The 25,287-nt window shown below is 35.7% G+C and overlaps 1 protein-coding gene across 3 annotated transcripts in view; it reads left to right on the plus strand.

The window, feature by feature from the left end:
- The window catches only part of FYB1 (FYN binding protein 1), a 172,546-nt gene that overhangs the window by 138,025 nt on the left and 9,234 nt on the right, over positions 1–25,287 (plus strand). For 2 of the 3 annotated variants that reach the window (XM_069555984.1, XM_069555985.1), the window contains exons 5-16: positions 478–497; positions 938–972; positions 1,943–2,063; positions 4,896–5,055; positions 5,555–5,699; positions 10,880–10,902; positions 11,968–12,034; positions 13,047–13,184; positions 14,813–14,838; positions 16,792–16,858; positions 19,724–19,814; positions 20,799–20,961. In XM_069555984.1, the coding sequence (XP_069412085.1) occupies positions 478–497; positions 938–972; positions 1,943–2,063; positions 4,896–5,055; positions 5,555–5,699; positions 10,880–10,902; positions 11,968–12,034; positions 13,047–13,184; positions 14,813–14,838; positions 16,792–16,858; positions 19,724–19,814; positions 20,799–20,961 (1,056 nt within the window). The remainder of the gene's footprint in view (positions 1–477; positions 498–937; positions 973–1,942; positions 2,064–4,895; positions 5,056–5,554; positions 5,700–10,879; positions 10,903–11,967; positions 12,035–13,046; positions 13,185–14,812; positions 14,839–16,791; positions 16,859–19,723; positions 19,815–20,798; positions 20,962–25,287) is intronic. The other variant, XM_069555986.1, reaches the window with a different exon arrangement.

The following is a 25,287-nucleotide window of genomic DNA, read 5'->3' on the forward strand; positions in this document are numbered from 1 at the left end:
ATGATGTCTTAATACCTGAAAATTTGTTGATATTATTAAACACTTGAGCAGTAAAATATCTTTTAAAAAACTAATTAACTTGATTTTTTTGATACATGAAAGCAAATCCTTGGGAACAAATGAGTCAGAAAGTGTGAACCTGTGATTTTCTGGTAAAGCCTGTGTTCCACACAAGCCCCAGAAAAACAAATGTGGATGCTTTCAGCGTCCATTTGTAAAGAGACTAAAGAGTGTCTTCAGTTTTTTTCACTTTTGCATTATTTTATGAAAGCTAATGAAATGATTTTACAACAAGTTACAAGGTTTGGAAAAGCCATAGTAAGGATCTAAACCACATATTCTATTATCTACTTCTAAACCTTTGGTAAAGTATAGATTCTGTTAACATGAACTGTTTTGAGTATTATGTTATGTTACATCTAACAATCCTTTATTAAAGCACTTCTTAATTATTATCCCTTTTTTTAAATACTTCAGGTACTGGAAATCTAGATGAGGTTAGTTTCTCTTTTTTTATTCTTCTCATATTATGTTGCTATAACTAGAATATGTAACAATTGCTGTGATTTATTTTCTACTGACATAAACCAACAAATGAAAACTCTTAAGAATAATGGTGATATTTTTCCATTGCAATCTTATTTCACCCGAAATGCTTGAGACATTAAACCCCAGTCATTTCACTGACTCAGTAATTTTGTTATGATAAACAGAAACTGAAGCCTGGCTACAAATCTGAATTACATAGCAAGATATAAAATGAAATCTTTCTGTGCTTCCTCTCCCAGTCTGTCTCCAAAAAGGAAAAAAAAAATTAAATATGTAAAATGTACACACAAATTTATGTTTGTTTTACTGAGTATTTGAGCAATGTAGTATATATTTGTTCCCTTATTGAATAATTGCAGTAAATCACTATTAATGTTTTTCTTGACAGGAACAAGAGAGTGAAGGAGAAACATATGAAGACATGTATGAGCAACATTTCTTTTACCATGATATTTTTCTTCTTAGATGAATATAATAATTTGTATGAGGGAGAATGAATGGATATTCAATACTAGGAGGGGGAAAGTTCAACTGTTCAAGTGACGGGCATATAATGATAACCTTTATTTCAATACAAAGGACTAAAGATTCCTTTCTTGTCTAAGGATTTTACAGAGGACTCTGTTAAAATGCCATTGTGTGAGAGGTCAGAGTCCTGCAACCCACTAGACAGCCCACAGGCAAGGAGTTACAGGGCCAGGAATCTGTATTTCTTGCTCTCAGGGTGTCTGGGCAAATGAATTTGTGTATATATTACAATGTCCTCACCTAGGCAGTACTCTGAGAGACGATTTAACACAGCACCGGATGCCAAAGTTTTAACCTGCTTAAGAAGAAAAATGTTAAAAAGAGTTCCCAAATGGGTTTCTGGGCAGGCCAGGATTAAGAAATTTCTTAGCAAATGAGTGAAAATAAAAATGAGCATTTTCTCTCATTTTAACTTTTGTTGATTCAAATATGTTAATCTTCCCCACCCAGAATTCAGCTAATTCTGAGTAAAGTTTCTAAATGAAGATTTGTACCTATGAGTACAAGTGAATATGTATATGTGAACTTGTACCAGTGAGCGTACTCTTGTGAGAGAGATTGGGTGGGATGGGGGGGTGCTTAATTGTATTCATGCTGACAGGCTGCAGGAACCTTTAAAACAATGCCTTCCACTTGCCCTCAGGGGTTGTAAAAGTAGCAGGACCTTTGGAAGGCATCCTCCTTTGAATGCCTCCTGCAGGTTTTAGGAACAGTCTCACACACCCAGGAATTTTGACAGGACTTAGCTTTGTACCTTAACCTCTATTCCACATACTATCTTCTGTTTGGGGTAGGAACCTCTAAATAGTGAGCCCTAACACATAAATGCCTGCAGGTGCTGAAACAACCAAATTTTTATCCACAGAGACACATCCAAAGAAAAAGAGAAGAAAAGAGAAAAGGAGGAAAAGAAGAGATTAGAGCTGGAGAAAAAAGAACAGAAAGAGAGAGAAAAGAAAGAACAAGAAATAAAGAAGAAATTTAAAGTAAGAGCTTGCTTGCTGATGGGTGAAAAACAGTAACCTCTCTTTTTATAACTTTCACACAAAAGGGGCACCATTTTTTGAAACCTTATATGGTTGGACAACTACTTAATCACTGTTTTCTAAAGAGTAACTTCCTTCATAACAGTAATATTTTTGTCTGCTACACTCCATTATCCCTGCACTAAAAATGCAATACAATAAAATCCAAATAAAATATGTGGCTTATAATCTGGATAAAATCTAAACAAAATATGGTGGGAGCTCAAGAAATTTTATGTCAGTTGGGTGAATGAATACTCAGTTACTCAAATCCATTCTGACTCTCCTTGTTATGTGTTTCATCGTACCTGGAAAATTTCATGGACAGAGGACCCTGGTGGGCTACAGTCCAAGGGGTCACGAAGAGTCGGACACGACTGAGCATTTCATATTAACCTACTTCCCTGGTGGCTCAGACGGTAAAGAGTCTGCCTGCAATGCGGGAGACCTGGGTTCGATCCCTGGGTCGGGAAGATCCCATGGAGAAGGAAATGGCGAGCCACTCCAGTACTCTTGCCTGGAAAATTCCACGAACTGAGGAGCCTGATAGGCTACAGTCCATGGGCTCGCAAAAAGTCGGACACGACTGAGCAACTAAGAGATTAAAGAATATGGGCTCAGGACTACACACATACATATCCCTGTGGCATGTATTATCATGGTGCATGGGACAGAACTGTCTGGATTAAGCAGACTCATCTCAATAAAACTCCGTGAGCCACCCTGACTGATGCTGTCTAGACCTGACTCACATCTATGCCTTTACTTTAAGCCTATGTACATGCTGACTTCTCATACCTTCTGTTTCTCCTTCTTCCTCATTGATCTCTGTCTTCTCTGATCTTTCATTCTAGCTGGATGACTCCTATCACCAGTTATCACCTCCTATCATTACTACCACCACCACCACTATACTTGCAGGCTATACTCTCTTGGCTAGGCTTTAAACGACACGGCCCATCTGGTATGGGTCTGGTATGTCAGCTATATTTAGAGTGATTATCTAGTCACAAAACTATTCTTCACTTTGAAAAGGATTCATATCAAGTTTCCTTTAAATATTTAGTTCCTCCAGAGCATTAATATATGGTTTGAGTTATAAAAGCCTGGCTTATATATAATTTCCCAGTATATTGACTATAGTGAAATAAAGAAGCAACAGCAGGCACAGGGAAAATGTAAAACTTAGAGTCAGTTGGACAGATGTGGATTCAAATTCCAGCTGCATTTGTGAGTTATATAATAGTAGACATATTGCTAAACTTCTCTGAACCTCAGATTCTTATTTTTAAAGTGAGTAGACAATATTTCTCCTGAAAGTTTGTTATGGGATTAAATAAAATGATATGTGGTATCTATTATAGGCTCTCATTCAATTTTGCTTACTATATATAAGCAAAAGTAAGATTGCAATATGACTATTAAAATATTTTACTCATGCAGAATGTATGGCTACCAATGTTCATAGTTTTCAAGTAGAAAACATGGAAAATTAATTTCTTAAATGAAAATCTTTATAACATACTTTTTATGAAGAGGTTGTTTATAGTTTTGAAGGAATTAGTAAAGCTTTTCTTTTTGGGTGTGGGTTTTTTTTTTTTTTTTGGAGAAGCCAATTTTGGATGGTTTCACTCATTTATTCAAATAATATTTGTTAGTAAGAAAAAGATAAGATATGAAATCACACCACCAAACATGAACTCAAACATTTATCAAGACTAGGACTTCACACGCTATATTCCTTTCACAAAATTGTTAATAGATGTTCAAATTAAATAAATAAATGTGAGAACTGTTATACAGTTCCACATTTCATTAATTCTATGACAAAATATTTCACATTTTAAAATTCCAAAATTAGGATGCATTGTAACATTATTGGCACATCAAAGTTTAAATCAAGCTAGTTTACTCTCTTGGTAGTATATAATTAATGATGGTATCTCACAATTCATCATATCACAAGTTCAATAAATAAAGTAGAGCTTCTTCAAAAATCATGATGTATATTTGCATATCAAAAGACTCAAGAAATTCTGTTGAAAAGACAAAAGATTAGGAAATTAGGACTTTAGGATTCGTGGGCTCTAAACTAGATTACTCCTCTGCTGTCAAGAAACCACTGTACTCTTCAGGATATTAATTATTAAAACATCACATAATATTGGTTTGCTATTTATTTTTATTCACAAAGCTATTTCTAAACTGTTATCTTGTTTATAACAGGTAATGTCTACTCCAAGTTTATAGATAGCAAGTACCTTGAAGTCAAAAAAAAGGAAAGAAAATGTTTTTCTCACAAGTACAGCCTACCACCACTACTAACCCTCTCTCTCTTGCTATTTTAAGCCTGCAGAGAACCATCAGAATAATTGCACAAAGCAGAGAGGGAAATAACCTCTGTCTAGTAAGCAGAACACCAGCATACCCCATAAAAACACATAGCACCCAGCATGTCACATATATAAGTGGTGTTTGATTTTTAGTCACTTCCTCTTCAAATCTTCTACAGAGTTCCCAAGGTTAACAGATCACTGCCATTCTCTCCTGGCCCCTGAACACGTGCTTACCTATTTTTGCTGGCTCTGTCTGACCTCTGCAATTTTCCCCTAGCCCCTCCTATAAGAACCCTCACCAGAAATAACATTCACCCTCAACTTCTGGTTCAAACCTATAAGTGTTGGTAATAAGCAGGTTAGCAAGTAGTGGACCTAGTCTTTCAAAACTGCATTCCTTAAGGATCTCCTGAATAGTAAGAAGCTGGTTGTGATTTTTTTTTCCCCCTCTTTGTAGCTAACAGGCCCTATTCAAGTCATCCATCAAGCAAAAGCTTGCTGTGATGTCAAAGGAGGAAAGAATGAACTGAGCTTCAAGCAAGGAGAGAATATTGAAATAATTCGCATAACAGACAACCCTGAAGGAAAATGGCTGGGCAGAACAGCCAGGGGGTCATGTAAGTTCATATTTCTCTAAGACTTCAAAGTGTTTTCTTTTGAGCCAATCTTAATGTGAAAATTCTTCCAAAGCTAGTCATAAGCATTAAGTTGGAAGTATGTTACAGAGTAGACAAAAATAGGAAGATTTTAAATGACAAGCATAGCTCCATCTTCACCTCATTTGTGTAATATTTTTAGTTGGGAAAAAATGCAAATATAATATCCCAAGGAGGAGTAAAGAGTATTAGATTCTTCATGGATGTTAAAAAGCAAAAATATTTCTTCTGAATCACTTTAGAACCTTGAAAACAGACTCCAGACTTACCCCAAAAGCACAACATCATGAGACTTTGACAAAGCACAGTGAAGCATGTGTCAACAAGTCTTTAAGTCAGAATTGCCAGCAAAGAAATAAAGGGAAAATGTAAAAAGAAAGTGTATCATTGATATTTTATTTACAACTCTATGATATTTAAACTACAGTTATCTGAACATAAATTGTTCCCCTTTTGGTAGATGGCTATATTAAAACAACAGCTGTAGAGATTGACTATGACTCCTTGAAACGGAAAAAAGGCTGTCTCAGCACTCTTCCATCAAGACCTTTTGAAGATGACCAGGAAGTGTATGATGACGTTGCAGAGCAGGAAAATGTTAGCAGGTATACGTAAAAATAAATCGGAAAGCAAATCAAACTATCTGTTTGTCAGAGATTGTGAGTTTTAAGATGCTAGAATTTTACTTTCTTAATTTCCTACTACTTTCTATCACTAAATTAAATTACCGTTTACAATCACTTCAATATGGATGATAACTCCTTTGAAACTCTATAGTCTTTCAGTTTACTCTTTGGCTATTTGTGTTAAATACTGCTTGAAATGTAATAGGCCATTGGCAGATATGGTGTCCATCCAAAATACTGTTTTGCAATATTCATTCTGATTTGACTTTAAGGATATGCCTAGAATACATATGACTTTGTAAATTATGAAGCATGAGATATAAAAGTTAGCTCTAAAAATATAAAATACTTTTCTCTGAAATCTGAGTCTAAATATATTTGTCATTGTTATTTGAAAATATAACAAATAGAAATGCTTTTTTATGACAACTTTGCTCTTTAAGAGTAAAAATGTAAAAGCTCAATCAGCTATGATCCCCAGCAATCAACTAAGGGTTCAACTTTCCATTGGACCTTGTGACCTTCCCTGGAAAAACTACAGGACCATCTTTCTGGAGCAGAGGGACAGATCAAGACATCCTTTCTAGAGGAATCAAAGGGGAGGGCAAACTTCTCTCTCGTACTTTCCTTCTCTTCCTTCTCATCTCCAGCTCCCTTTATAGCGCTTCCTCTTCTGTCTCTTTCTCCTAGCTCTGATCTTCCTTGTTCTTTCTTTTTCTTCCTTTTCTGTTCTCCTTTCATTCCTTCTTTCCTCCAATATCTCCCTTTCCTGGTAGAGCCATAATCTCTTTAAACTGAAGGAAAAGGAGAAGGAAAATCTCCAACCCAGTGAAGAATCCTCATTTTTCTATGCCCACTTTGTGAAACAGGGAAACCTCCCCACATGATCTATGCAAGATCTTCATGTGAGAAAAAAATGTGTCTGCATTCTTTATAACTCAAATTTCAAAGTAAAAAATGCTTTTATTATTAAGCATTCTAAAAATGTAAAAAGATCAAAATAGAAATATATTAATATTTATTAATACTAATAGTTATGAAACATATAAAGAATTAAATTTCCCTTTTATGGTTTTGAGCTTATGGCACCAGTTAAACCTATATTGCTTTCTGGCAGTTCATCATTCTAAAATGACTGATAGCAATGCTGTCTTAACATATTGTGATCATAAATTATGCAATACATATCAAAACATCCCATGTATGCACTGGAGTTTACAGATTGTAAATTGACCTTAGCGATAAGAAACACCTTGACCTACCTTGAAGTTAGCAAATGTCAAATTTGATATCAGAGTTCCAAATGGCCATATTCTGAGAGTTACAGAATTTTCTGGGCATGAGTGTGTCTTACCATGTATATTATCAGTATATATACCTTATGTTGGGCTTCCCCGGTGGCTCAGATGGCAGAGTCTGCCTGAGATCCCCTGGAGAAGGAAACGGCAACCCACTCCAGTATTCTTGCCTGGAAAATCCCATGGATGGAGGAGCCCAGCATGCTATATTCCATGGGGTTGCAAAGAGTTGGACACGACTGAACTACTTCACTATACCTTATGTTTGTCTTTTATCTTAAAAACACACACACACACACACACACACACAATTTCTCTTATTTTGGAATTAAAGAACTCCACTTCACTTTCACTTTTCACTTACATGCATTGGAGAAGGAAATGACAACACACTCCAGTGTTCTTGCCTGGAGAATCCAAGGGATGGGGGAGCCTGGTGGGCTGCCATCTGTGGGGTCGCACAGAGTCAGACATGACTGAAGTGACTTAGCAGCAGCAGCAGCAGTGATATATATATATATATATATATATATATATATATATACATATATATATATTTACACTGATGAAAATAAAAAATAAATAAATCCACAAAAAAGGGATATCCTTAAAATGAAGCATTATTTTCATAATAAGTGACTTTCCCAAATTAATGCCATTACCTTTTTCATTTTAACTAATCTGTACATACCACAGGGCTTCCCAGATGGTTCAGCAGTAAAGAATCCACCTGCCAATGCAGGAGATCCAGGTTTGATCCCTGGGTCGGAAAAATCCCCTGGAGAAGGAAATGGCAACCCACTCCAGTATTCGTGCCTGGGGCATCCCATGGACAGAAGAGCCTGGCATGTTACATTCAGTCCAGGGGCTTCAAAGAGTAGGACACAGCTTAGTGACTAAACCACCACCACCATACATTCCACAACTCTACGAGACATCTCCAGTTAGTAAACATGTAGCAGAAAAGGGATCTTCTGTTTAATAAAATGGGGTTAGAGGAAGTGTATAGCTTCACTGATTAATATTTTAAACAAGTACATCACCACAGTATTTACTAACATCTATTACATTGGAAGGACTGATGCTAAAGCTGAAACTCCAGTACTTTGGCCAGCTCATGCGAAGAGTTGATTCATTGGAAAAGACTCTGACATTGGAAGGGATTGGGGGCAGGAGGAGAAGGGGACGACAGAGGATGAGACGGCTGGATGGCATCACCGACTTGATGGACGTGAGTTTGAGTGAACTCCGGGAGATGGTGATGCACAGGGAGGCCTGGCGTGCTGCGATTCATGGGGTCGCAAAGAGTCGGACACGACTGAGCGACTGAACTGAACTGAACTGAACTGATTCCTTCTTTATGCATATTTAATAAGAAAATGGAAGAAGAGACATCACTTCTACACAAGTTGTTTTGTGGTTTGTTTTTTTTTTTTAACTACAGCTGCTGCTGGCAGAGATCTTATAACAGAACATGCTTTGTCCTTAGTAGAACAAGGAGAGATGCTGAGTATAGCTGGCAGCTTGTTCCGGCAAGAATAAGAGAAAGCACCAGCCTTTCCTCTGCCTCCCCCATATACCTCCTGGCTCCTATCTGGAGGTTCTTGACCAACTCATTCCCAATTTCTCCAGGGTTAGGGGATCCAACTGAATACCTCACGCTCTGAGAGCAGACAGGGGGCTTAAAAAGCACAGATCCTGGCAGCTGTTCTTCTCCCTTCCTTCTCAGTGAAGCAGTTTTTTGTAATAAAAGTGAGAAGTTGAACAAAAGGAAATTACAAGTACAAATACCGCTCCTTCACCATATAAAAAACTTTTCTTCTAGGTGTGTTTCCCAACCTTTTTCCTGCCATTTCTCCTTTCCTCTTTCTCTTTCCTTGTCTTTTCTCACACTCTCCTTTCCTTCCCTCTAGCTCACCAGATCAATGGTTTATATTCCAAAGAGAAAATGAAGAACTGCTCTAGAATTCAAATAATATATAGGACCTTTGTTCCTGATTGTGATCACCCAATTCTTCGGAAATTGGGTATGAAGTCTCTAAGGTGGAATATGTTGTATTTGCCAGAAGTGGCAGCCAACCCAAATTTGCAGTTTTTCTCATAATTCTAAATGCTTACTTCATGCTCAGAGGAAAGCGTTAAAGACAGTGAGTGTGAAAATAGTTTGTAAGCAAGTAGCAAATATACTTAAGCTTCATCAAAAATCATTTCTATTTGTATATTAAGACATTTATAACATGTTTTTCTCCAAAGTTCCATTAGTGAAAATACTTTTTATTTCTAGATTAGCGGTAGACTTTAAATTTATTCTGACTTAAAGGTTAAGGATCACATATGTTGTATAAATATACTATGCGATTGTAATATCAGATATCTGTTCTTGGAAGATTATCTAAAAGGCAAAAATGATGACACAGAGGGCACAGCGAGGTGTAGTAAAAATGATGTCGTCCATACAGGAAAGCAGGACACTGAGATTATTTCATTTTTTCAGTTAATCAAAGTGGACATGGTCATATCACTTCATTTCTCAGAGCCTCAATTTTTCTTCTGCAAAATGAACTAGATGACTTCCTTTGCTTTCACATAATTCACAATTTAGTGGGGAAATGGGCAAGAAAACAATTTTAAAAGAGGGGAGGTATAGAATGTTATAGAAAGAGAGATTTAGGGAATTAGGAGCTACACTCTACAGTGGCCCCATGAATAGGATTTCAAAATTTTTTTAAGTATTCTCTTGTAAAAAATGTAATGCAGAATCCTATACTGCAAAAAAAAAAAAAATGTAATGCTATTGGACTAGAAGTTAAATGCTGTCATTATAAGATATTGAGAGGAAAATGAATTCAATGCAGCAACGGTTCTAGAATAATACTCTCCTTTTTTAATAAGTCCATCTATGGAGTGATGTAATACTATATAATCTGAATATTGCCTTATGGTAAAATGCTAGAAACAAACAATATCATTGTTTAGAAAATTTTATGGAGTACTGAATCTCACTTGATCCTTATTAGTTTTGTTTTGTTTTTTGCTTTGTTACTACTCATCTATTACAATAAGGAACAATTTTTCTTCCTTTTCACATATAACATCTAATAACTTTTCTTCTAATTAAAAAGTAGCTGATTTACAATATTATATTAGTTTTGGTATAGAAGTGATTCAGTGTTTTTATAAGTTATACTCCATTCAAAGTTATTATAAAATATTGACTATATTCTCTACACTGTACAATATATCCTTCAGTTCAGTTCAGTTCAGTCGCTCAGTCATGTCTGACTCTGCGACCCAATGAATTGCAGCACGCCAGGCCTCCCTGTCCATCACCAACTCCCGGAGTTCACTCAGACTCACGTCCATCAAGTCAGTGATGCCACCCAGCCTTATAGCCTATTTATTTTATACATAGTAGTTTGTACTCCTTAAACTCCCACCCCCACCCCAACACTGATAACCAGTAGTTTGTTCTCCAATCTGTGTCTCTTTTTGTTTTGTAATATTTATTCGTTTTATTTTTTAGATTCCACATATAAGTGACAACATACAGTATTTGTCTCTGACTTATTACACTAAATATAATACCCCGCAGGTCCACTGGTATTGTTGCAAATAGCAAAATCTCATTCTTCTTTTATGGCTGAATAACATTCTATCGTGTATATACACTACGTCTTCTTTATCTACTCATCTGTTGGTGGACATTTAGGTTGTTTTTATATCTTGACAATTGTAAATAACATCCTGATAACTGTTGACTGGAATGTTATCTTTTCTCTCATTTAACTGCTCCATATGTACTTCCTTTCCTGACAGCTAAATAGTTAATATATCAATTAATGTCTACTCTTTTTCTCCTAGCCACAGTCAGAGTGGAAGTGGAGGTAAGCTACCCGCTTTTATCAGTTTCTCAAGTCTTCGACGTTCTTGTATATATTACTGACAAAATGCTCTTGTTTGCAAATAAGGAGGAGGATCTTAATGTGGTAGAAAGAAAGATAGACTGGGAATCAATAACATGGAGTCCAGTCCTGGCCACTGAGTGACCCTGAGCAAGTCACTTCTTTCTTTCACGTTATGGGTCATAGGGTGATTCCACTTCCATGTGCCCAGGGCAGTCTTGATTTGCGCAGTTGTCTGAGCACAATTTCTAGTAGTATCCCCCTTCACTTTCAGAAATGTCCCTATTTGGATGATACCTTACATAATCACCATAGCTATGACTCCTAAAGACTTCTCATTATCCCATCAACAAAATAAGGGTTGCTAATACCTAGCAGTGCTGAAATTCTCATCTTAAAAATCTAATTTCAACTTTATTATACACATTTTTACAAAGAAGGTAGTCAGTAAACATTGGTTAAATAAATATTTGTCAAATAGCAAACATAGGATAACAAATCAAGCAAGGGTTTAACTTTTAAAATATTCCTTTGATGAAATGAAATAAAGAAATGAAAAAGTCACCTTCTGTTCTTTTCTTTGTCCCAGCTCCCATCAATGCTTAGAGAGTCACTTTTCATTTGCTTTCCTTTACTTACATCTTGATCAATGCTTTCTTCTGAATGTCTCCTTAGTATTAATTAAATTTTTCTTATCAACTTTTCCCTTCTTTTTCCACAATAAATTTCAACTCCATCCTCTGTTTAATTTTACTTTTTCTCAGTTATTTCCCCCACTTATATCACCTCCAGTGCACAGTACTCTATATCATCCCTCATATTTTTACAGTTCACTTCTAAGAATTCCTTATAAAATGATGTTAAAAATTAATTTACTTCTGTGTAAGAGTGGGAAAATAAAGCTACTTTAATTTAAATAATTGATATGAAAACAAGATGCTTTCTACATCTTATTTCTGCATAAGACATTTATTATCAAATTTTGAGTGAGCATTTGTGACCAAATTACAAAATTAACAGATTTTTTCCCCCCTAATTCACATGAAGGGATGTTCCCACCTCCCCCAGATGATGATATTTATGATGGGATAGAAGAAGAGGATGCTGCTGATGGGTAAGAATAATCAGCTTAATTGCCTCTTTGCAAAGTATTATATATACTAAAATTGTCACTAGTTTTGATTTCTAGTTAGAATAAAAAGCAGAAAGTAGCATTCCCTGTTACATAACCAAAAATGTTTAATTAATAGCAATGGCAAATGAGGAATTGTAATTATACCACACTTCAAATGAAGTGGTATATTATTTGGAATATACCACTTGGAACCTTGACAACTATGTCAAAAAGAGTGAAATGGAAAAGGGGTAAGGGTTACAAGTATTCAAACCTTTCCCAATCATTTATTTATCAATCCATACTTCATTTTTGTGACAATCTCTGGAAAGTTTGTAGTTGCATGGCTAGCCTTTGTATAATAATCATGTGCTGTGCTGTGCTTGGTCGTTCAGTCACGTCCAACTCTTTGGGATCCCATGGACTGTAGCCCGCCAGACTTCTCTGTCCATGGGGATTCTCCAGGCAAGAATACTGGAGTGGGTTGCCATGCCCTCCTCCAGGGGATCTTCCCAACCCAGGAATTGAACCCAGGTCTCCTGCACTGCAGGTGGATTCTTTACCATCTGAGCCACCAGGGAAGCCCTTGTATAATAATCAAAGTTGTAAGCAATCCAAATAAATTGAGATCATATGTTTATCTGTGGCTATATGTGGCAATATTGAAAACTTAATCCTTCAGGTGTTTAAACTTTTCAAGTGGTGCATTTTTAAATTTAAATACATATTTAAAAATTTTAATCTAATAACAACTTACTGTTAATCATAGTAAAGCTAAATTGATGTTTAAAACTTTTGACTCAGCTCACTGGTTTAAGAAACAAGGTTTAATAAATCTACCAAATAGGAGAAAATAACTTGCCTACTATTTACCTAGTCACAGCAGTATTCAAAGACCATGACTTATAAACTTAATAGCTTCATCTTGTTGAATACAATAAGTAGCTTACAGCCTGAATGATCAACACAGTATAATTATAAAAAATCTGATCAATGCCTGCATGCTCCAAAGCTCCACACTACAGGTTGAAGAGAAGAGTAACACCTGGTCCTGGGGGATTTTGAAGATGTTAAAGGGAAAAGATGACAAAAAGAAAAGTATACGAGAGAAACCTAAAGACTCTGAGTCAGACAATGATGAAGGTTCATCGTAAGAGTCAAACAACCACCAAATCCAGTGCACAATAACTACACTAATAATTTAATCAAATGCTACTAATATTTTATAACCGATAACCAAATTTGGACAGTCTTAAGAAATTTTAATGTGTTTTTCTATTAGTCATTCTAGTCTCATTTATTGTGTCACTTTTAAACTCATGCATTTACATAAGATCATCATATACATCAAAAATGTATTTTGTTTTCCGTTCAAACATACACACACACACACATGCATACACTCACCCTCCATTCAGTAGGACCTTTTTTTAAGCTGTAAATCACATCTAAAAGGTCAGAATTCCAACACTGCATTTTACTATATAACATTTTATACTGACTATTCAAAATATACATTCTCTTTTAAAAGTTAACTTATAGAAAAAAAAGTACAAAATTTGGAATTTCTTTTCTCTAAATACAGTATCTAAAGTCTTTGTAACTTTCACAATAATGATATATTAATTCCACTTGAATTACATGTTTGTCCTATACTAAAATTACTCTAAGTATCTTCAGTTTGTATAAATAAGACTAAAGCATACATTTTATCTTTCTATACAAAAATAATCCTTTAGTATAAGTTCCATGTGTATAAATTTGAAGGACCTTAAGTACACTCAAATTTTCATTGTTTTATATATGCTAATTGACTCACCTCACTTTAACAGAAGTCTTTATAAGATGTCAATTACACATAGAATTCCTAATTTTAAATCCTTTCGTGAGACGCTAAAACAACATTCAATAAGCGAGATACTTAAAATTGTAAGTAAACGTAGCAAATCTTCTCTTCATGTATCATTACTCAAATGTAGTCCTCGCTTAGAAATAAGAGCAAATTTTTTTTTTTTGCTCAATAACACACCAGCTAATTCTGATTTAAATCACTTTTACTAATGACCTCTCACACTTCAGTGTAACTGTGCACCATTCTTCCAGTTATGTGGGTATGTGTGTTTAAAGTTCAGAAAGTAATAAAAACTAAGGTCTTTTTCTGTTGCAACTAAAAGTCACCCAATCCTGATTTCAAATCACTTCTATGAATAAGTTCTCACTCTCTAGTTTCAGTGGCTATTCCTCTCTTATTCACCTTTCTTCTGTTTGGGGATATATGTGTACATATTATCAAACAATATTATGTCATACTGTGGCATATGACCATATGGTCATATGAAGATTCCTGTGACTTTTGTTGTGACTCTACACTTCTATTCTTTGAGTCAAACTGTTTTCGTCCGGAGCTACTCTGCAATGACTCTGAAATATTTAGACCATTTCATTTACTCTGGTATGATAATATGCCCAAACTTCATAGAACAGATTCAAAAACATTGGTCCAATGGCTGTGAGAAAAATAAACCGCTGGATGTCATGATTCTTGATTTGTCTGGCCAATACCAGAGTTCACAAAAAGTCTTGCTAAATTCCAAATTGCTTGACAAAAACTTGGGACTCAGCAGAGAAATGGAGGATGAGAAAGGAATAATACTCAACAGATTAACTAGCCTTCATAAGCCTCAAGGCTGTTACTTATTCATGCCTTTCCTAAATAAAAGACCCAATTTCTGTATTTATATTGGTCTGACTATAATTATGTTCTCATTTTCTTTCCAGTTTCCCTTCTCCTCCTAAACAAGTGGGTAAGTAATAAAAACTAATTGTGTTAATATATTTTAAATCTCACTTCCTGCAGATAGAGTAGCAGAAATGATTGCTTTAGTCACGCTATCCGAATTAAAGTCCTGACTCTGAAAATAATAAATTGTGTAACTCTGTCAAGTAACTTCACCTGGGATGGTCACAGCTTCTCAAAAGTAAAATAGTGGGAAAAGGAAATTTTTAACTTTCAGTGATTTTCCAGTGTTCTCCCAGTCACAGGATCACTATGGAGAAAGGGACAAATGAGTAGAGATGGCCCCAACAATCCTAATGGATCCCACCCCAATTTAGTTAGAGTTTGATGTATTAGATTTCTGCAAAAAGATTTCTAAACACGTGCCACACTATGTGCAACCAAGATCCTTCTGAATCTAAATTTCTTTGATTTTTAAAAATGTATCGTTTATATTGTCTTTGGAAATTTTTTCACTGCTAAATGTCAAATAGTTTTTCCTTTGTACAATTTTGATCATCTTATGTTTTACCCTTGCTGAGACTTAAAGGATTTTTCTGAAATTTTCTTCGAACAAAATAAAATATCCTGCAAGTATATTCAGAGGTTTTCAAAAAGTTTATTTTAATTTATAAATAAATTGAAAAAGCAAACCAAACACAGAGATAATCTATTCTTCCATACTGTTCATCTGACTTTGTTTTCATCTAACAATTTGAAAATATGTAAGTCTCTAGCTCAAATTGATTAATAACTGATGGTGAACTTATACCTTAACTTACAATTTTTAAAAAGTACTCAAAAAACTTAGCTCCACAAAGAGTAGGCATAAAATGGAACAAATGTGATCAATTAAGTACAAATGTATTGCTCGTTTTGATTTTGTCTTTATTAATTATGTCTCAAGTGCATGTGCATGGAACAGTAATTTTTCCTCTTCTGAATATCAGTGATATGTCATTATTTTTTATATATTTATTCTAGATTGTTCAGGTAGCTGAACAAGTTTTTATGCTGTGAAATTAGTTAATCTGAGTGGAAGGAAAATATGCACATATAAATACAGCATGTATATGTATGTACATATATACAGAAAAGGGGGGAGTTAAAGAAAATCGAATTCTTGCCACTATTAGAGAGCATTTTAAGCTTTCTGTGCTAAGCATTCCTCAAAACATTTGTACTCCTGTTAAGCCATCTCTTCAGCTTAATTTGCTGTGGGGCAACTTAATAGGTACAGAAAGGAAGCAGTGCTCCTGACTTTAATAACAAGAAGTCTAGAAGGAAGAAAAGTGTCTACAGATTGGAAAAATCCCTGAGGCAGTTAAGGTCATAGCCACTTTTCCATCAATACTGATTCTCAAAATGGTCAGGTATCACAAGCACATTTTATTTTCAGGTAGTACCACAGGTAATATTACTATAAGGTAAAAGTTAATGAAGAAGAGATCAGTGAGTAAAAAAAGAGTTATAGACAAATCAATAGATAAGTAGATAGATACATAGACAAAGACATAACATATACGTAAAATGATAGCTATTATCATAGCACCCCAAAGGTAAGTTTCTTAAGTACTTTTTCAATATCTTTACCTGCTGCTAATGGCCAGGAATATTGACTTGTTTGTCAGCAATCAACTGATCTTGCCTTTCATCATACTTGTGGATCTTCAAATAATCTCAGTCACTACTTGAGGGTTTTTTCCTGATAACAGTAGTTATAATCATTGTCACTGTTGTTGTTGCTGAGGGAATTTTAACACATGCATCAAGGAAGAGAAAAATCTTTCCCCTTTAAAGAATAGATGATGCATCCAGGAGAAATGTACAGAGACCTCGGGGAAAGTTATTTTGTTGTCCTCAAACAAAATATATTAATATGTTGTCCTTTATATTAAAATATATTAAAAATATCACTGAATGCTCATATCAAAATGTCCACTAACAGTGTTTCACCGTTTGCTATTCTGTCTTTTGTTAGACATGGGAGATGAAGTTTATGATGATGTGGATGCCTCTGATTTCCCTCCTCCCCCAATAGAGATAAGGTAATTAAAATGTTCTCATTACAGTGAAGTAATGAAAATCAAACAGTTCAAGAACATTCAACTGGATAAAACCCCAATGGGGTGCGTTTGTACTATGTGCCATCCTGTTGGCTCTGTTCTCCTCTCCCTGATCCCAGCTCTGCTGTCTCTGCCAGGTTTGTGAATGGATGGATAGCCCAGGTCCTCCTCCTCTTTCTCTCTCCCCTCCCCCACTTTTCTCCCTTTCCCTTCCCCCTTCCCCAGTGGTCCTTCTGGTCCCCTGGTCATCCTCTGCCCTGTGACCCACCAATGTCTATGTTCATTTATTCTCTCATTCACTGGGAAAATATCTGAAAGCCTGGTAGCAATTGATCTCACTAATTCATCCCCTCCCTTTATTTTTACTTTTTCCCAAACATTGTTTGTCTTGAAGACATTGCTTAATTTGTATCTCAAATCCTAACCCACCTGCTTCAAACCTCCTCTGTCCTTCTCAAGAGGATTGTTTCTTCTTGTGAAAAAAATGAGAGCAAGAATTGTATTTTGAAAGGACTTTTAAAAGTTATGTCATACGTTTACAAAAGCATCAGATTCTCAAAGGTTCCATTCAAACTAACAACAACAACAAAAGCAGTCAACAGTGAATAGTGACATTCTTTATTTTCCCTAAGGCTTCAATTTAATTTTAGACAAAAAATTGTAAGAAAATCTAAAATCAGTTAATACTAGAGGAGTACCTTTTGAAAATTCTTCTGAAATAGAATGTAACATGGTAGAATGCTTTCTTGTACTCCAGTGAGTATGTGAGATGATCTGATACATGCTAAAAGCAAGAACACCTTTAACTTTTTCAAGAAAAGAGAAAGATGAATAAAAAGATCTCAGAAATTGTTCAGTTAAAGGATGAAAGTAACATCGGTGGAATATAGTAAGTGGTGTATTCTGAGCTGTACTGGTAAAAAAAATGCATGAGTGAACTCTAAGTAAATATTTATTTTTTTACCAACATTGTTAAACTAATTTTACGGAACAAGATGCAGTGTCAAGATCAAAGAAACTGAGGGGGAAATATGTTGTTATTTATATATGAAGATCAAGTTCTACAGGCAAAACACACCAGAAATGTGAAAGGAGAATCATTCTCCTTTTTTAGTGCTCCGTGAAAAGAAAATCTAATAGTCCTTACCATAGGGAAGTCACTTCTATCCCTGACAGTTTTAAATGCATTTTTGTGTTTAATATTACTGTAGAAATGCCACCACATTCCATTAAATAGCTCTCTAGGAACCCAGAGTCATCCATTGGCCCTTTTCTTTAAGCAAAATAAGCCCCAGCTGATTCAACATTATGCAATAGGGACTATTTTCTTTCCCATTCTTGTTTTCAGAGTTTAAGACAATTGTGTATTCTCTAACATAGCATTGCATTTTTTTTTTTAATAAATTTCAATAAACTATCTTTAAAGAGAACGTGTGGGGCCTTTTTAACATTTGTGTGTGTTCTGATTGCTCCAGTGTGCTTATCTGGGCCAGGGACTCCATCACTGCCCAGGACACCAGCAGACAGAAGATTGTATTATTTAGTTGCTCAGTTGGGTCCAACTCTTTCCTACTCTGTAGACTGTAGCCCACCAGGTTCCTCTGCCCATGGAATTTCCCATGCAAGAATACTGGAATGGGTTGCCATTTCCTTCTCCAAGGGATCTTTCCAACCCAAGGATGGGATCTGTGTCTCCTGCATTAGCAGGCAGATGTTTCACTACTGAGCCACCAGGGAAGCCTGCAGACAGAACGTGCTGAGGGACAGTGCAGAGCTTAGGGCCGGACAGTGTATACTAATTCACTTCCCAGTGAATAAACTCAATTTTAAATAGCTCAGTTACAAACAAAGCTTTATCTTAGGTAATCAAAATAAAATTAATATCAGTGATTAAAAACTGTCATTATTCACAAATATTCTGCTTTTTAAAATTCCTTCCTACAGAGATTCACAGCCTTTTCCTAGCAACCATATTTAATCCTGGGGAATGGTTCACAACCTTGGTTGCAGATTCAATCACCTGGGAGCTTTTAAAATATGTGTGTCTCACTCAACCTAATTAATTAGAATTTTTAATTAATTTAATGTAATTAAAAATTCTAGGATTTAGACAAGGGCAGTGGTATCTTTAAAAAAACTTCCCAGGTGATCCTACTTGTGACCAGGCTGGAGAATCACTAGCTTAGACCAGTTGACTTCTCTTATAGTAATTAACTTTAGCTGGTATCATGAGATACAACCCTGGCTTCACTTTAAGTAGGTATAAAAAAATTAATATATAGATAAATTTTTAAACCATGAAAATCGGTCTTTCAAAAAGTGTTCTTTTGTTGGGGGGGCGGAATTCCCTCATGGTCTAGTGGTTAGGATTTAGCACCTTCAGTGCTGGGGCGCGGGTTCAATCCATGGTCAGGGAACTGAGATCCTAGAAGCTGCATGGCATGGTCAAATTTTTTTTTAATGTTTCTTTTTAAAGACGTTTTTTCTATGATGTTAACCAAACCACTTGATTATTTAGGAAGGGTTGAAAAATATAGGGGATTCAAGAATAGGTTGGATCATCTGAAATTGCTGATATGTAACAATGTTTAAACTATACTTCAGTCATTTTATATTGTTCAACATGACCATCTCAAACTTCCATTTTAACTCAGGCTGTACTCTCTTCAAGAATATTCTACATTAAGAAAAGTCATCATTTATCACAGTGAATGTACTCGATTTCTAAGAAAAAATTAATTGAAAATGAAATTTAACAAAAATTTAATGCTATGAATTCTCCATTATACACTATTCTTTTTATGTTTTGAAACTAAATGCTGTTTTATGTATGTTCTGCCATCCTAGTCAAGGAGTCAAGACCAAAGCCGAAGAAAAAGACCCTAAGAAGCTAAAAAAGCAAGAAAAAGAAGAAAAAGACTTCAGGAAAAAATTTAAAGTATGTTACATTTAAATATCATACAAAGTTCAAAGCCTTAATGAAAAAGCTGATGATTATCTCTGTAATTATCAATATCACAGTTATCCATCACAACACCTTTATTTTCTACAAACTTTGTTTTAGATTTAGATTTATTCCTTTAAGAAATTAAGCAAACTCTTGTACATGCCCAATATACATACTGTGGTAATCATCTAAATTTAGCTGTCCTTTGAAACTCAATAAGAAGGTAAGCTAAAAATAGAATGATTAAAAATGATGTGATATATATAGAGATATGAAATATTATTCAATCATGAAAAACAAGGAAATCCTGCCATTTGTGACAATGTGGATGGACCTCATGAGCGTTATCCTAAGTAAATTGTCAGACAAGAGGCAGAGACAAATACTGTATAATATCATTTATATGTAGAATCTAAAAAAACCAAACCCACAGAAACCAAGAGTAAAATGGTGATCACCAGAGGTGGAGAGCAGGGGGAGCTGTTTGTCAAAGAGTACAAATGTTCAGTTATAAGATGAGTAAGTTTAGGGATCTAATTACAGCATGGTGATTATAGTCAGCAATACTGTACTACATACTTGAAAATTCCTGAGAGAGTACATCTTAAGTGTTCTCACTACAAAGAAGAAATGGTAATTATGTAAAGTGATCGAACCAATAGAATTGAAGTTTTGATAGTAATCATTTTGCAGAAAATGAGTGTGACAAATCAATGCATGTACATCTTAAATTTTTAAATTTAAAAATAATTATTATTTTAGATTGGCGAGGTTGCAAGTGATTTTTCTCCAAAAAAGTTTTCTTTAATCTTCTTATGTTATCTTTTGAAAAGATAACAAGGAACTAGTTTTTTTTAACAAAATTTGAAATTTTGCTGAAATTTTTAACAAAATTTCTTAATAAGTCTGTCAATAAGTGAATTACTTTAATAATACACATCAATCAATAATAAATGTTTTCCCTTATGTTTCCAGTATGATGGTGAAATTAGAGTCCTCTATTCCACCAAAGTTGCACCCTCCTTATCTTCTAAAAAGTGGGGCAACAGAGATCTACAGATAAAGCCTGGAGAATCACTGGAAGTTATACAAAACACAGATGATACAAAAGTTCTCTGCAGAAATGAAGAAGGAAAATGTAAGTCACTACTTACTATTCAGAAATATGATGCTCCAGCATTTAACAGCTAAACAAGTTTTAGTGATCACTCCAAACTCTTTTTGCTCCATGCTTGGTAAATTTAAGAAACTGGAGATCTTGCTGGGCTGGAATCAATGTATTTCATTTTAATTTTTTTCATTTCCCACCTGCTATATTTGGCACTGAGTTGCAAAGATAATGCCAAATTAGTGTTTCTGGAAATATGGTCCCACAGACCCCCAGCATCAGAAAACTCTGATGCAATTATCACAATTGCAATACCCTAGCCCCACATTTGACTTGCTGAGTCATGAGCTCTGCGGGTCAGACAGAGATTGTAAGTCTTTCCTAGTTTGTTCCTATGTACACAAAAGTGAGAACTACTGTGCTAAAGAACTGAGTGAGTCTTGCTGTGGTCTGGTTTTAAAATTATATCTCATATGTCATACCTAGCATTTCCAGTTTTCCTACCTTGCAAATTCACTTGTTTTCATTTCCTATTTGGCACATTTAATATAACCTACTCTTCCAAATAAATACAAGACAGTCCTTTCCTCTCTGACAGATACTTAAGCTGACAGATGGAAATGTTTTTGTCCAATTTTAAGAGGTAGCTTATTTCATTTAAAGTCCAGGGAAGAGTAAGTCAAAATTATGATGTCCTATATTTAAAACTGAATAGCCAGCCTGGCTGTCCCATATCAGCCCAGTAAGTCTGCACGGAAAACTCTTGAGTTCAATTTTAATGACAGGAAGGTGACTCAGGGACAGGAACCAAAAAGGATCTTTCAAGAATAAAACACAGTGACTCAAGGGTGGGGAAAATGGACCTAAAGTTTTTATGGACAAGGTGTGGTTGGCTGTAAAAGGGAAAAATGGAATGTGGGTACAAAGGATAATAGGCAGGGGTATGTAGTGTTAAGACTAGAAGGTCACAGGAGATCATTTGAAGACAGAGCTGCAGGAGACAAAGAATACCCCAACTCAATCCAGGATTTGTGCACACACACCCTAAGGAATAGTCTTAAATGCGGATAACTGCATGCTTTAAAGGGCTGCCAAAATATTTTTTAAATGCTCAAGGTTTTTAAATTATTGAAGTTATGATGAATATACCAAATCGAATATTTTCCAGGATGATTATGATAACATGAGGAAATGCTCATGATCCATTAGTAACAGAAATAAGAAGCCTGCTTAATAAAGGATGGGATTTCTTTACAGCCATGTTTTAAAAATATTTAAATAAAACTAAAATGCTAATAATGGCTGATTAAGGTGATGGAGTGGGGTGCTTATCAGGTGATGCTAGAGGTAAAGAACCCACTTGCCAATGCAGGAGACATAAGAGATGCTGGTTCAATCCCTGGGTCAGGAAGATCTCCTGGAGGAGGGCATGGCAACCCACTGCAGTGTTCTTACTTGGAGAATCCAATGGACAGAGAAGCCTGGCAGGCTACAGTTTATAGGGTCACAGCAAGTCGGACAAAACTGAAGCGAATGAGCATGCACCCATGCACAGGGTGATGGGCCTAGGTGATAATTTCTTTCCCTCTGCTTTTCCAATTATGTCACATTTTTCACAACAGACAATTGTTCTAATGCTTGTTATATGGACCTTTCTCCAGAGGACAAGTTTCAGGCTTGTTTTGACCTGCTGTCCAGAGATTCCTGTCCTTAACAACAGACCCCATCTAGAGCAATGCTCCTAGACTTAAAAGTACATGCACTTCACAGAGATCTTGTTAGAAATGTAGACTTTAATTTAGTAGATCTGAGGTGAGGAGTTTTCCTAAGGTCTCACATAATTCATGCTGCTAGTCCACAGAACAGACTCTGAGTAACAGGATATAAATAACCTCAGCAACAGACATGTATAGATACAGATGGGCAGATGTAGATTCAGCATCAAGAACAGAAATTTGGAGCAGACTCCTCTCTAGGAATCAACAGACCTTAAACAGGAGAAAAAGCAGCAGCCATTCAGGGATAATTTGTAATCTGCTGTCATTTTCTATTTGGACATCAATCATTCTAAATACTACTATGAATACCGGAGGGCTCCCATCCTCTTAAGAATTTATCATCTGTTAAAAATGAGAAGTGAAAACATTACATGATAAAATCAAGGGTTCCTTGTTACTTTTATCTTTTTCTTTTTTTCCTAGTATAGGATCAATGCAGTTTACAGTTCCCAAGCTCACTAATAACTAATTCAATTCTTTGGTGGTTTGGGGTTCATCTCAAACAGAATGAAAATCATCTTATTATATCTTGTGTACTAGTTGTTTTTTATTTAAAAACTTTCTTTGGCCTGGACTGTGTCTTAGTTTGGCCTCCCCAGTTGGAAGGTGAGTCTGGGAAACTCCCATGGGCAAGTGGCAGAGTAGACTGGGAAGAGAAGGCAGCTAATAAAACCTTGTTATCAAAAAGAGGTATCACTTGGGTAGGTGGAGCTTGCATGCTCAGATGTTTCAGTCATGTCCAACTCTGCGATGCTATAGACTGTAGCCTGCCAGGCTCCTCTGTCCATGAGATTCTCCCAGCAAGAATACTGGAGTGGGTTACCATGCTGTCCTCCAGAGGATCTTCCTGGCCCGGGGATTGAACCCACATCTCTTATTTCTGCATTGGCAGGCTCAAGCATCAGTGTTATCCCATCTGGTGGGAAACAAACAGGGATATTTATACATCAACTCCTGTCCATCAGGAATTGAAGACTACCCCTGGGCGTGTGGCCAGTCATTCAGGACACTGGGAAAGCAGACAAAAAGAGTTCTGGAAGCCAGGAAAAAAAAAAGTCATCAGTAAATAAACAGAAAATGCAATTACTATCAGTTGCAAGTCGAACCACAAATCTGAAATCATGAGGGTGAAAGTATATGGGAGGGCCATCAAAAGCATCTTCAATTACATTATTCCACAATTCAATGATCAGGTTTATTTCATTTCCCTTTTATTTCCCCAAATCTCTTATCTTTCTTAATTTTTCCAAAATCGCTCCTTATTCTTTCCCTGAACTGAATCCTTGACATTTTTAATTTTCTTAATTTCTGATCCATTCCTCAAATATCACTATAGGATTTGGGACCATTGCTGTGTGGATTTAACCCTCCCTCATCTGGATTATTCCAGTAACCTGTCAAAAGATATGTCTCCCTTACCATTACTCTCAGCCAGTCCACTTACCACACTGTTACCCGAATATTATTTTTAAAAACATGAAGTCTTTAGGGTTAGTATATAAAATCCTTTATGATCTCGCCTTCCCCTCTTCAACTATTTCCCATCTGCAGGTGATACTTCAGAAATACAGACTACTGACTTGTCATTCCCTGAGTAAATTATGCTATTTCATGCTTCTATACTATTGTATTCTATTTGGAATGCCCATAAATTATCTATTAAAAACAAACCAGTTGTCATCTAAAATTGGAAGCACACTCATTCCCTCCTCCCTAACACAATTAATCTCTCCTTGCTCTACCATACCACTACTGTTACTGCGGCAATTGTCCTTATTGCTTTAACAACATATTACTCTTATTAAACTCTGAGTTTGAGAGTAACTTCAATGAAATGCTCTCAACATTGTATTGCCAATACATTCTATACTGCCTGGTACCTTGTTTGGGACTTGCTGAATTGAGTATAAGAATTCAGAGACTGCAATTGTTTAACCAGATGAAAATCTGACATACTGACATTTGTGGGAAGAAGTCTGTTGAATAGTTTAACTTGTTTCAAGACACAAGTTCTCTGTCTTAGCCTTAGTGATTCCATTCACTTGTGTATCATTTGAGAGACTCTAAATCTTTCCGTTCCTTTTTCTACATGTAATTAGCAGTAATAGCATTTGCAATCCAGCACCATGGTGATCCTAACATTTTCCTTACTTTCTATTCTTTTTTAATCTGGCACACACACACAAAAAAGAGAAAACCATAGTTTACTTAAACATAATTGTAATGCTAGAAATCCAAGGCTAAAGCATGAACAGTAATCCCTTCTCACTGCAGAGTAGAGTACAGACCACTTTTACTGGCATTAGCACATTTGAAAAAGTCTCACCCACAGACTCGTAGGAGAGCATATTGTAGCGGCATTGAGATCTTACATATATATTTGATGGCACATTCCCAAATGTTTAGAATTTCTTGATAATATTTGTGCATTTTCCTCAACTCAATTTCTCGTTAGCTGGAGTTTTCCCACCTCCTGTCACTGGAGAAAATTTTCCTACAAAAATGTGTGGAATGAGACATGAGCTGAGTTATTTGTGGTCAAAATGTTCTCCATTTCCTTTGGGCATCAAAGGAAGGG

Source organism: Ovis canadensis, chromosome 16 (assembly GCF_042477335.2).
Source record: "Ovis canadensis isolate MfBH-ARS-UI-01 breed Bighorn chromosome 16, ARS-UI_OviCan_v2, whole genome shotgun sequence".
In the NCBI taxonomy this organism is placed as follows: domain Eukaryota; kingdom Metazoa; phylum Chordata; class Mammalia; order Artiodactyla; family Bovidae; genus Ovis; species Ovis canadensis.